The 14,260-nt window shown below is 41.6% G+C and overlaps 1 protein-coding gene across 1 annotated transcript in view; it reads left to right on the top strand.

Annotated features, from left to right (window-relative positions):
- brip1 (BRCA1 interacting helicase 1) overlaps nucleotides 1-8,158 on the top strand; it is a 35,568-nt gene extending 27,410 nt beyond the window's left edge. Inside the window, exons 17-20 of the mRNA XM_047594392.1 lie at nucleotides 4,552-4,664; nucleotides 4,760-4,842; nucleotides 4,956-5,261; nucleotides 6,849-8,158. Coding sequence (XP_047450348.1) covers nucleotides 4,552-4,664; nucleotides 4,760-4,842; nucleotides 4,956-5,261; nucleotides 6,849-7,573 — 1,227 coding nt within the window. The 3' untranslated portion in view covers nucleotides 7,574-8,158. The remainder of the gene's footprint in view (nucleotides 1-4,551; nucleotides 4,665-4,759; nucleotides 4,843-4,955; nucleotides 5,262-6,848) is intronic.
- Nucleotides 8,159-14,260: the final 6,102 nt, after the last annotated feature.

Raw genomic sequence — 14,260 nt, 5'->3', positions numbered from 1 at the left:
ATATGATGTTAAAAATGGGGGAAAAATATCTTTAAGTGCTATTTTCTGGCTCTAGAACTACTGCTGTGTTTTTCAGATTTCTTACTTGGTCGCGGTAAACTTTATGACGGCTTTTCTGCTTATCCTCTTTTGCTTGGGACTTTTCTTCACATGTTTCTGTTGTTATTCTGTTATTGGAGAACTTTGCAAATGTTTGTCTTTGCCCTATTTGTGAAGACAAAGGTTGTCTTTGTTGCAAGCAAAAGCTGATTGATCTACCAGTGTTACCTTCTGACAGTTCCCGACTCATCTGGCCTAACTGATGCTGCCTCACAAACTAGACAGCGTAAATTTTTTATTTCGTAAAAATATAACCATTTCCTCTGGCTTCTGCAGGACAGACATTCTAAAGGTTTATAGTACACCACAGGACGCTCTTATTTTAAATAGTAGCTGCTTCGCTTCTTGATGTATTCAGGTTTATTTTGCCATAACTAACTTTTACCTTTGTTACATTGACGCCTCATGATATTTACACCTTAATGTAATGGTTACCCTGGTTCCCTTAATGCACACAGGCACTTATACACATGCGTGACATGTTGTTACATCGTCACTTCCATGCGCTGGTGCTAACATGTGCATTTTCTCTTAGGACGCACGCACGGACCCAGACATATTAACTCATTCGCTCTGTGCCACATTCACACGACAGCACCCCATTGCTAGGATAAGAGGTGTAAGCTCAGCTTCCCTCCATTTAAACTACTCCAGCACCGTGGATGCCTGCACGGCCTGCATTCCCAGACAGGCATAACTTCGCAGACGCTACGACCTAAGCACATAGCATGACATTTTACTGGCCTGTTGTGTTATTGTGACAAAGATCAAAGGTTGAACTTGAAAAGTCCTCCGCAGAGAAAGCCCTGTCAAAGGTGGTATTACATTTATGTTGAGTTTTTCCAATGGCATGTTTTTACGGTGAGCAGTCACGTCCTGCGTGAGTAAGTCGAACAATAAGTTGGTTTAACAAGCAATAAAAAGACACTTACGACTGATAAGGCATCTCTCTCAGTTTAATGAAGGGCTCAGCCGGCCTCTTTGGCCGCCCTTTATTAAAGACACAAGCATTTTAATTCTAAGGCCAGAAAACATGTAAAGGGGATTTTAGAGGAATGTTGAAGAGTTCATGGAAATCTTCAAGAAGAGGGGATGATGGATGCTCCAGGCACACTCAAGGCTCTGTACATGTGGTTTTATCCTCAGCTGCTGAAAGAATGTGGTATAATACACAATCATCATGTGCACCGTCCTTGTCAGCACAACAGGCCAGCTCTAGGAAAACGTCTTCGTCGTATTTCTTCGGTTGATGTCCGTTCAAGGCTCAACATAATGACAAGTCATCATATGGCTTTGTACTTTAACATTTATATTTGATACTATTTCAGAAACCATATGAAAACCTACGATGGCTTAGTTAGGAGGACATGAACGCTAGGTTTGGAATCCTAAGCAAATCATCAAGTGTAATGCCATTAAATTGCAACTCTTTGTCCAATCATTTAAGTCGTTTTTGATGGAAAAACATGCCACCGCAACAGTAAGGTCTGCTACTGGAGTCATGCATTAATAATGTCATAATAATCGACTAATATAATGTGTAGAGTAATGGTATAATGAACAGATATTTTTCTTGATTCCTTGCTTCTAGCAATTTTACGTTAAGTTAATTTTCCTATTAATGTTCTGAATTCGGGACTTTTAAGTATATTATACTTTTAATTATGTAACAGATTTAAATACTTCCCCTCCACTGCTTTTATTCCTGCACTAACCAAGGATACACCTCCTCTTCATGACCTGCACCAACGTTATTTATTTGGCCCAGTGCCTAAATAAATATGTCAATCGCGTGCTGTGTGTCTCACACGCAGCAATCTGGCAGAAATCATCCATTTTCATTGAAAGGAGTAACATTAAAATTATGTTCGGCTACTATTTTACTGCTGTTATCGGAATAGATTGCAGTGCGCGGCCATCTAATTGTAAAGCAGACCTGTAAAAAAAGCAAAGCGGAGTGCAGACGAGGTTCCGACAGAAGTTGAATCTGTTGTCATCACATTTGTGGCTTGAGCCTGACTCGATTCTAAAATTTAAGCACCAACAAAACTACAACAAAAAAGAAAAGATAAAGTTCAAAAACATTTGTGATCAGAAACAGTCGGATGTGGTTGACGTACACTAAAGTAAACACCGACGGTTGACGCCTAAACGGGTTGAAGATGAAACTGTGGCACAACACAGATGAGTCACAATTCGCTTGAAAACTGTTCTCGGCACAAAGGTCAAACAGTCGTGGGACAAAACCAAGTTTGAGATCCAAACTTTTTATTTCTATATCCCGGAGCCCAGACTCAAATTCTCTTGTTTGATAGAGTTCAATATCAATTATCAGATAGAACTTTTGCATTGCAGTGATGGGCACTACTATTCATTGGTGTTTGATATCAACAGTTTTTAGTGCAACACAATAATAATTAAGCAGGACTGCGTGTAGCCCTGGCATACTGGAAACCAGTGCCATGTGCTCGTCACTGTGCGCCCACACACACCCTCACACAAACACTGTGCTGAAGACGAGCCACTCAGCTGTCAGCTTAGCCACATGTGGCAGATGAGGCGCTCAGCAATCTCAGTGACAGGCACAAGATGTCCCGGACTGCCAGGGGCACGCGCAGACACTGACTTGCACACACACACCCTGCGTAAAATGTAGCTCAAACCGATGCGCTCAGCTGCGAATCATGCCTAGTGGTCAAATATATGTTTTTAGGGATGAACAGGTTGCTGCGGAGGACAAGGCCAAAGCAAGCGAGTGATCTCTTGACATTTTAACTAATCCCTTCTAGCTTGTGGTTTCTTGCACATTTGCAAGATTCGCTAGCAGCCAGAATTGGCTTTTTCACATATGCAACCTGTCATGTCGGATCGGACGGAGACGTGGTACGGAGCGGGGATGTGATGGCTCGGATGTAGAAACGGGCTGTGATTGGATTTAGATGACACCGCCGGCTCGAGGCTACTGGCCTTTCTGCGGGTTTAGAAGTAGATTCTGTAACTGCTCTGGTGTCTCATATATTGGCAAACCTCTCACCACGAAGCCAGCAGCATATCCAAGACTCGCCGTGATACAGCTCAATGAGTCTCTCCCGACCGACGGCTCGACGCACGTTTTTCCTCAGAAAGGAACCGTAAAAATTGTTAATTCTCCTCGCGGGTTTCAGGCCTACATGCTATGTAATCTATAAAAGTTTGTGTTGAGGCGGTTTTTCGGGCTTCTAAGGTGTGGTGTGGTTAGTCATAGTCCTACTTCAGGGTGACATTTAGGATTTCCCGTGACTCTCCTTGTTTGTTTATATACATGAGCCACGGCGGACCGCAGTGGCATTGCGTGATGCCGCGCGAGGGAACAGGCTGTACCTGCCACGGCCCCCGTGTTTGGTGGCTCTGGGCGAACACATGGTACCTGTCAAAAGCAGTTAGGGCCCCGTTCAACAGTCTGCCCTGCATGGCATCCCGTCAGAAGCCAGCTGAACTTTTCACTTGTCAATTCTGAAAGGTTAGCGCTAAAATCTGCAGCGACAGATGCAAATGGATTGATGCTTTCTTGGCATTTTTGCGCAGGGATGCTTCATGTCGCCCGGACCACCTCGTCTACCCCATCGTACCTCCGCTCCGTTCTGTCACTGCCTCTCCTTAGCACGTCCGCTCCCCTTTCAGAACACATCTGTCTGCGGAGGCAGCTAATACCTCATCACTTCAGGCCTCGAGGAATGTTTTTGGGGGATATTTGGTTTTGTTTGCTCTAGATCTCCACATGGTGTGCTCCTTCATATTCTATATTAATCAAGGTTGTTCTCTGCCATTATGCATGCATGAAACCTCTGTTCCCAGGTGCTGTCACACAAAGAACGCTATTGTTTTCCAGAGTAGGGTTTTAGTGTAGCATGTCAGCTTGCCCTTTTGTGGCTGGTAACGTCTCCAAGTAACTGCTATGGGGTCATGCAACAAAGATTTCACCAAAGTTTTCAACACGCCAGCAGTACAATGCAACTTGTAATTTTTTATTTTTTTTTTTAAACTGTAGAATAAGTTGAGATTTAAAAAAGACATCACAGAAAATCCACAGTTCAGACACTATAAAGGTTTATTTCATTTCAGTAAAATGGAATGAAATCTATGATATCTATATGTGAACAGGCAACTTACATTTTTTTATATTTGTGGACATTTTATTAAATTCTTGAGCATCTGAGTAAATAAGAAATTGCTCAAATTATTTAAGTAGAAGTTACAGAACATGCCCAAAAAACTTGAATGGTTTAAATTCAGACTCCTTGTATCCGTGTGCATATATATACATGATTCAATATGATTGGCATGTTAACATTAACCACAACAGCTAAATAAAAACTCAGAATGACTCTTAATGCGGTCCTCTGTGCATTTTGTTGCATTTAGCTAGATTTAGCCTAATTATTGAATAATCGCTTCTGTTTTTTGCCGTTTCAGGTGGAACAGAAAATGAAGTACAATGATCAGCACTGTAAGTCCAGAGGTCTTCTCCCAGGTAACCGCTGGTATGAGATTCAGGCCTACAGAGCTCTCAACCAGGCCCTGGGGAGGTAAAGAGGCACATTGTCTTCTAAGATTTACTTTTGTGTTGATTTTTATTTATTTTTTTGGTTGTTTTTTTAATCCATAATACTTATTTTAACAGGTGCATCCGCCACAAGAATGACTGGGGTGCTCTAATTCTAGTGGACGACCGCTACAGGAGTAACCCCAACAAGTACATCACAGGTACCCGGCGCCGTGTCAGCAGCAGCCTGCACAGCTTCTCAGTCTGAACAGTAGATGGCAATAGTTATCCACTGTAAGATTTCTGGCAGCAATCGCCTCTGCTCCTATTTCAGGTTTGTCCAAATGGGTCCGGCAGCTCGTCCAGCATCACGACACCTTCGGTAACGCCATGCAGTCTCTGGTAGCGTTCTCGAAGGTGCAGAGGGAGGTGGCGGCGGCGGCGGCTCCCGCAGACAGTCGGACCCCCAAGTTACCAGTTGCATCTCCCGGGAGTCGCATGCCACTAATTATAGATGAACAGAGTCTGCCCAAGGCTTCACAACCTCTGATTCTCAACTCATGTGCCAAACGACCCGAAAGCCCCTCGACCACACAGTTCTTTTCCCGTACGCAGCTGAGAGCTGAACAGAATGAAGCAGGTGAGATAAAGTGGAGTATTGAAATAAGAATTCAATAAGATGTGAGGTTATTATGTCAATCAAGTCCTGTCCAAGGCCTCACAAACATAGCTCTTTTATAATTTTGGTAATCCCTGCCTTGTCTATGAAGGCGTATCTAACATGTAATGTAATTCCTTACTTAGAGGTTAAGGAGGTTTTGCCATTAGGTTTCCACCTTTAATGTAGCTTGTGGGTCATCGTTTTAGGAAATAAGGTCTTGATTGCAGAAAGGGAGGCTACTGGCTTCTTTCTTTTTTTAACCAATCCTCCAAAAAGAACAAAACCCTGGCCCCATGGCATTGGTACTAATACGAACACAAGAAATATAAGACAGTCTGTAGCTGGCCCATAAAAAACAAACCAAAAAACACACACATTTCAACCATTTGTGTAATTGTTCGCTGTTAAGAAGATGAGATTGTGTAGTGATTTTAGTTTTTAACTGTAACACTTACATGATGTAGGGAATGTATATTTAAAAGCTTGGGTTCACTTTTATAGTATTGTGTCACTTTTTCACATTTTCAACATATATTTTACATATATATATAAATATTTTCCATATATTGCAGTGTAGTGAGCATGTTTCCAGCAACAGAGTGGATTATGTGGTACTGTGTTAAAACACAGCGTAGGTTCATCACCAATGTGTTTTAGATGATTATTGAGCCATCGCCTAAAAACATACTAACAGTAACATACTGTTGTAATGTTATGTTCTTTGTAGTATGCATTTACTGTTGGTTGGAGCATTGAGTGCTCTTTGAAAGACAGAAAAATCAAGAATGTTGTCATTTCCTTATTTAAGGATGAATGGAGGAATGGATTTATTTGTGCTGGGTTTCCATTAGATGTCCTCTGTGGCCAAACCTCTGATAAATGAATCCAGAAAAGATTTTAGCCAATAGAATTACACTGCTGCCACTGTCTGGCACTGAGTCTCAGTTCTTTTTTCATGGATTATGACATTTAAGGCGGCCGCGCTCTGAAAAGACACAGATCGAAAGCCGAATATTGCTTTTGACATGAGCGCATGAGCGTCAGCACGAGGAAACGTGTCGCGGCAACGCATTGACACGTCGCTTTGCCGCGCACCCTATTGTCTTTTAGGTCATAACAAGGTTGAACTGTTGGCCCAGTTGAATTCATTGTGGTGGATGGAGTGGTAGAAGAACAGACCCCCCCTTCCACCCGTGTCCCCGCCCATGGTAGTTGAATTGGGGGTGGGATCAGTTGAGTGGCTTGCCTCATTACTATAAGGTCTTTTGCGTGCCTGAGTGGCGCTGGAGCGAGCTGATGAGCAGATGTTGGACTGTTGCTTTTAATTAAATCCTCTTGACCTTTTGTTTGGGTTATATTGAGCGTATACGCACATTTACTATATCTTTCCTTATAAACCAGCCTTGGCAGTTATGGTATCCTGCATACCTCTCTCATTCCATACTGAGATTTAGACGCTTATTTGTCAGCCTTAATATGTTTCCTCTGTCAGTTATGTTAATTTAAGAATAAAAAGTGATATTTAATATTAAAAACACATAAAAATATTTTGCTTTCTTGATGCAGATAAATCGAAGGTGCTGCCTAGCACCCCAGACAGACCACCCTCCCATCAAAAGAAAGCAGCTCAGCCCCTGTACTCCATTTTCACCCCCAGCCCCGTCAGCGCCTCCTTAAAGAAGCCACTTTTTAACAGAAAACCTCCCAGCGGCTCCAGCCAGAGCTCAGAAACCCACAGCCAGTGGGAGGACAAAGAGAACCACCAGAACTCCTCTCGGCTTCTGAAGACCGAGACGTTTTGTCTGAAGCAAGGGCCTGGAAACGTCTCCAGTGAAGCCAAAGTCGAACCCCGCTGTCCGGCTCCAGAGCCCCCTGCAGTACCGGGCCCTCCCGGCCCTGAAGAAGAAACACCCTCAGCAGGCAGCTCCGAGGAAGATGATGAGGACCAGAGCATTTTCTACACTCCTGAACTTTTTGAGGGTGAAGCAGACGGAGGCGGCCCACAGGCGGAATTACCTCCTGGGAAGGTCTTATCGGCAGAGAGCCAGGGCTCGCTGTCGGAAGGACTTTTTGGCTCCGAGCGGGCCCAAGGGCACGCCTCTGCTCTTAACGGCCAGAGTGCTATTTCAGACAGGAAGGAGAGCGCAGAGCTGTCACAGGGACAGGAAGAAGTAATCGCAGGACAGGAGCAAGGTGAGGAGGGAGAGGAGGGAGAGACCAGACAGGCAGGCAGTAAGCTTCACAGGCTGTCCAGATCCAGGCAGAAAGCTCCCACTGCAACAGGTAACTGACAATCTGGACACAAGAAGTAGCGTCTTACAGCACAGATGACACGTCCAACACGCGTTATTTCGGCATAAATTCTGCCACCGAATGTCAGCAGCGCGCTCTCATTGAAACTGATTTTAGTGCAATAAAATAAATAATACCATTGAGTTATGTTTCCATCGGTGTAAATATTAGTGTTTCCCTGTTCATCTTTTGGAATTACTTTAATACTGTGTTTACACTGCCCATGGCATTTGGCCAACACACTAATACCGTTCACGCAGTTGATGATGAGGTTCCAGCCATCTAAGCTCAGCTTCTTATGTAGGGTGACAGCTCATCTTATTAAGGCCTGCTCTCAGTTAAAAAAAAAACTAGCCAAGAGTATTAGAATTGCCACGCTGATTAAATGTCTGTTTAAACAAATCATTAAAATACAGGAGGCACGGGTTCATTTTGGTTCGGCAGAAATACGCAATCATTTCCCTCAGTTTTAATGATGTGTTTGTTGATAATGGGTGAGAGACGTGGATGCTTTAGACATGCTCGATTTCATCCATTTACATACATTCTGGTAATTCACAATAAAATTAAATGTTAACATGTCAGTGATTTATTTTTTTTAATCTTTAATCTTATCCTTTTTTTCAGCAGTGATATCGGCTCATATGACGTGTTTCCAAATGTTGGTCGTGAAAGAAATTTCAAAGTGCTTTATTATATGAAAATGTTGTGAATGTAGAATTTTACTCACGAAATGGAATCGATTTACAGGTTAAAAGTGAAATAATTACTGATGCTGATGATGTTAATATCTATGAGGTATTTTATTATTGCAGCTGGTGCTGGTTAATCTAACTGCTGTTTAGAGATTAGTGAATTATCTTTATTTCAGACCCATCACAATAAAAACACAACACTAATAAAAAAGAATACACAAAAGAAAGGAAGACAAAGCCTTCCACAACGTTCAGTGTCAAACATACAGACATTTTCGTCAAGTTTTATTCTTGTTCATCTTCATGCACAATGAAAAGAGAAAATATTTCCATGGACTGGTCTGAAAATATGTCTTGTCATATACTGATATATTGATGAACAACTCTTTACATAAACCAAAGGGACAAAGAAATTTAAGACATTACTTTTGTAAAAAATCAAAAATTATTAATTTCTATACTAAAAAGTGAATTTGTTGCTTATATACTGTTACTAATATAGTACTTTAGTTTACTATATTCATTGTCCTTAGATTTTGTTTCACTTTTATATTATTGACACACATTTAAATCTTATTTAATACCATTTCTCCACAGAGGAACAACGGTTATTTGTGACCTGGCCACGCGCAGCTCAGCCTCTTTGGGTAATCATCTGTTTAAAGGCTACATTTGATTGAGCCTGAGGAGCTGATGTCATTTAATCAAGCCAATGCTAAATGCAGAGTCATCAAACGGGATAAGTTGAATGGAGACAGAATAATGACATTAAACGTGATTACACTGGTATGGTTTGTCTCATTACAGGACAAACTTCACTGACGTGTGATTTGCGCAGACGGGCGGAGTAGACAAGTGTTTCATTAAAGCCTTTTTTTTTTTTTTTTGCTCTTCAGCTGCCTCCAGAAGACCTTGTATATGCAATTGTGCAAGACCACTCGTTAATATAATCAAAACTCGGAGCGTGGAGTGGCCAGCGAATGTGTGTTAAAAGCACTTAATAGTTAGCCCACATTACTGATAGACTCAGCAAAGGCTGTGGAGGACAGTTTTTTTTTTCCCTATTAACCCAGGTCAGCCTTTTCCCAATCATTAAAACTGCACTAAGACACATTTTTATTAATAAATAAATAAATACACTTCAGAGAAAATCACAAATTGCTGGAAATACAAGAGGAAAAATCTCCCGTCCACATGTAACTGTAACACAACACAAATTTGTCACCAATTCCCCAAATTATGTTCTGGCACTGAGCCCAGCCCAGCATAGTTTAGGATAAAGTGCAGATTCTCTTCTATTCAGATTGATCTTGACTGAAAAAACAAAATACCGCAAATGTTACCTGTCAACCATCGGCTTTTTATGGCAGTTGCAGCAGATCGACTGGACTTTCTTAGTGTAAAACCTGGCATGAAGGGGCAGCACGCACCATACAGTAAATGGTGTCCAAAGCACGATCAGACAGACCAGAAGTACCATTAAAGCATCAGTACATCAGGTTTCAACATTAGTTTTTGCCCCGTCACCAATACACTCCCCCTTGCTTCAACTTAACGTTCACTCACAGGTCTCTAGCAACTTGCAGGCACATTTCCTGGCAGAAAATTCATTTGGGTTGCAGTGAAGCAGCGCTGCAGGGGCCTGTTGAGGTGGCCAGGCACTGGACAGGACAGTCCATGGTAAAAGACTCCATGATCCCCAACTAATAACCAAGAAATTTACCCAAACTTTTCCCAAACCGCAAAGTGGCCCATGACAAATGGCTATCACTTGGTCCCATCTCACCTTGATGAGCCAGGTGAAACCAAGTGTGCTCAATCAACCTGCTGTGAAATGAGAAAAGGGCACCTGGACGAAAAGTGAGACAATAATCTGCATTTGGTTGCATTGCGGACACGTTAACTGACCGAGTTATCCAGCGGTCATGTATTTACAAAAAGTTGGATTTGTCCATGTTTCAAAGCACCGTTCTGGTTTTGATTTGAACCCCTAGTCCTGAAATTAATATCTCCCCTTGGACCCTTAATGCTACCTAATGCAGATTTAAAGTATGTACAGCCAGCACTCAAATCACACAACAATGGTTTGGAAAAGCTTTTTTTTAAAAAAAAACAACAACAGTGTGCGTACTATATTCACTAAACATGTAACTTCATTTGTAATTGGCAGGTGGAGGCAAGCGTGTAGGAAGAGTCATTATTCATCAGATTGAGACCAGGAGCAGCCAGAGGACAGGCAGGGCCAGGACAGATCATGAGTTGCCGGTAGTGAGCCAGGATTTGATGAAAAGAGTCCATACAGCCAGGTCCCTCAGAGGACACAGCTCAAAAAATGATAATCTGGAACAACAGCTACCAGGGGTTCAAGAAGAGAGCTATAAATCATGCCCACAGACTGGAGAAATCCCAGGTAAACCCAGTGTCAACTCCAATGTGGTGGAGTCTAAAAGGTCCTTTGTTGGCATGAGGGAACACAGACCTGTTAACAAAGTGTCCACCACGCCCGTTAGTTCCACAAGCACCGTGTTTGCCATTATAACCCCTAAACATGAGGACATGAGACATCTGAGAGAAGCTGGAGCGACCAACACGCCAGCTATGGACGGTTCTGGAAGTCGGCACGTCAAATCAAAAGGTAAACTCATCAGCCTTTGCATGTCTTGACACCACCTGTCTTGTTTGGAAAGCACACTATGAGCAATGTTCTTACTCTCTCATCACTGCTTTATCACGAAAGGTTGCCTCAAATGACACAAGTACTTAGAAGCACAGAACTATCACTACAAATACTGGCTGATGTCTTTAATCCTGTTTTTTTTTCTTCTTTCCTTTTTGATTGTGGTACAATTTACAATCAATCCTCAGACACGACCAGTTCATGTGAAATAAAAGAGAAACCTTAAATCTGTATGAACTCTATTCATTAGGTGAGAATGAATGTATCACATTGAAAGTCATTCAAATAAAAGCTTAAGTGAGACACTAAAGAGTGTAACATCCACAACTGATCAAGTATCTGTGGAATGCACTGTAACAAACCTGATCCACAGAGAGCCCTCCCCTCAAAGTATAGCACCCAAAGACCCCCCCACTAACAGCATAGTGTTACCAGACACCACAGGAGACCCTCAGAAGGCCCATGTTCGAGTCACCAGGGAAACCTACACAATATTAGCATGTTGGTCGCATTGTTATGCCTGATCTGTGTATATTCAAGGTACTATGTCGATAATGAATACATTCATGGTTTCTTTGGACAGTATGAGTCACAGAATTATTTCAGTAGGGCCTAGGTCTTCAGCAGGGTGACCCCTAGAGGGTCTGTTGAGGTACTGCAGGAGGGGTCGCAAAATCTTTGGTTGATCAGACAGTTTTTATATATGTATATATATTTTTTTTTATTTAACACAAATTTTAATTTCTTTACACACACATCATTAACATAAAGTCAACATATTTTAGTAAAAAATGAAATGTTGAAGACCCTTCCAGGAGGGTATTATGTAGTCCAATTGTTTTTCTATTGGAGGACAGAAAGGAGGAATTATGAACTTAATGGGTCACAACTTTCTCTATGGGTTCATTAAACAAATTGTGTTATTTGCTGAAACGTTTCTACACATCAGGATCTGCTGTGATGTTACCATCTACTCTATATATGTGCTTGAAATTAACATTTGTTTTTTGATTTCAACCAAGCTTTAAAAGTGCAGAGATCTTATAAGCAGAGAAATAGGAGATCTGCAAAGGCAGCCCCAAGAACGAAGGCAAGTGTTTATGTATATGTGTATGTATGTTCTCTTTTTGTTTTTTACTGCATTTGTATATTTGTATCCATTCACTTAATGCCTGCCAATAGCACAGGAAGCTATGTGGCACATCCCCAAAAATCTTTTTATTCTACTCATAGAACGTCCAAGACCAAAGGCCGTGCTCTCTGGGACTTTACTGTTCTACGTGTGAGAAGGAGCTACTTCCTGCGGCACATGGTGATTTCTGAGCAATCTTTAGTCTGTAAATTATGAGTGAAACCATTCCTTCAAGTGAATGCATTTCATTTTCACAGTGCTTTTATCTTCATAAGCTCGATTTCATGTTTCAGGGGCGTTACGCCGCGCTGAGTGTAAATCCAAACATCTAGCGTTTCTCAGAAGAGACCGACTCAGTCCCGCCGCACAGGCTCGTCTCTGCCGCTGTGCGCCGCGTCAACCGCCAATTTCAGGCAACTCACTGCTGCTGGTCCAGAACCCGTCACCGCTGAAGGCCCTCAGAACTGCTCTGCAACCCTACTGTGACAGTAGCTCCACTGGTGGGTTGACAACACAGCTTTGGTTACGCAGGTGCAGCATTAAAGCGGTAAACAAACAGAGCAGAGCATTTGACATCTCCTTAATAAATGTAGGAAGTCTGTCTGTTCATGCGTGTTACCCTTTGATCCCGTCTCATTTGAAATCTATACAGTTACACACTTTCCCCGCTGTGTCTCATTCACGCAGCATACAATGCCATCTGGAGCCCCGAGGAGCGCTCTGTTACCACATTTCTGCAGTGCAAAGGCTGCTCCTCTCAAAGCCCTGCTCCGTCTGTAGCTTTAATAGCCGCAGAGATCCAGTTCCCCGGAGACGTGGCTCGAGATCAGGTAAATAAATATGAGCGTGCACATGTGCTCAATATAGAGGGACAGCAATAAGGCATCCATGTATCTGATCTCAATAGAATTCATCTCCAAATTATTGATGCTCATTTTATACTATCTCAGAAAAAAAAGGCCACTAGATTGCAATTGGATGAAGGATGTGTGAGTGAATTATACGTCTTTAAATTAATTAAATAGTTGAGTATTTATTAGGTCTGTTAGAATGTGTCAAATGCAGGCAGCAATGAGCCTCGCTGTTGTATTATAATGTTTGTGAGATTTCTCTGTTATTCAAGTCGTGGAATATCCGACATCAGGCTAAAACAGAGACAAATGATCCAAGATAAATGGACACATCCATAGAAAATCATATCAGTAGGAAAAATCTGTCAATGACTGCAGAAAAGGTATTCATGGTTGTAGTTTTTACTATTTAGTTTGCTGTGAAACACTAAAGGAAGTCCAGTTGCTTTTGTTTTAGACTGTCGAATTATTGACTCATACATATCAGTCATAGCCATAGGATTGAAACACACAGATATGTTGTATTTATTAGAATCATCCTTTAAGTTTTGGGACAGTTGTGTGTACATAAACATTTGTGATGGTACACTGGGTCTTGCAAACAATACTTTGTATATAGTATAAGAGGTAGAGTAGGAAATAGGAGAAAAGTCCATGTGTATTTTGAGTGTAGCTTGTAATGTAGCCACAGTGTTGCTATAAGTACCCCAGGCAGTATGTAACTCAGGTTTGATTGTCACTGCCTTGCTCCACTGTATATTCCAGTCTTTAAAAACAGGATTGTTCTATTTTTATTACATTGCTGTAGCTTTTTTTTAGTAGTTATTACCCACAACAATTTGAAAAAAGGGAGGTTCTGAACAGATTTGTTGCAGTTCCAGTTAAATCAGGATGTGTTTAACAAAGTGACTCTTGTGTTTGCGTTTGTTATTCGGCCACCTGTACCCCCGACTTCTACACAGTGGACACATGCTGTGCCAGGAGGACTTTTTCAATCAATATCCACGCCCAGCGATCGTAATCCGACTTACAGTGGTAACAGGTCAGAGACACAAAGTACAAAGTAACCCAGCTTCCAGAAATGCGTTGGTTGAAAGCCGGTTTGATAATTTAATTCCATAGGCACCTTTGTCAAAAGTTTTATTTGAAGGCAGGAGACGCCTCTGTGCTACTTTTGTCTTTTAAAGGCTCGTGTTTAATTTTGTAAAATAAAATATCGATCTGAATACTGAAAACTAAAATCCCAAATTAAAGCCTCAGTTGTTATTTTATGTTTCTTTTTTCTTTTCTTTTTTTTTTTTTAGAAAAAATAATATATTTAATTAATTATT

This window comes from Mugil cephalus, chromosome 9, assembly GCF_022458985.1.
Source record: "Mugil cephalus isolate CIBA_MC_2020 chromosome 9, CIBA_Mcephalus_1.1, whole genome shotgun sequence".
Lineage (NCBI taxonomy): Eukaryota > Metazoa > Chordata > Actinopteri > Mugiliformes > Mugilidae > Mugil > Mugil cephalus.
The sequence above is the reverse complement of the archived record's forward strand: the minus strand, read 5'-3'. Positions and strand labels throughout refer to the sequence as shown.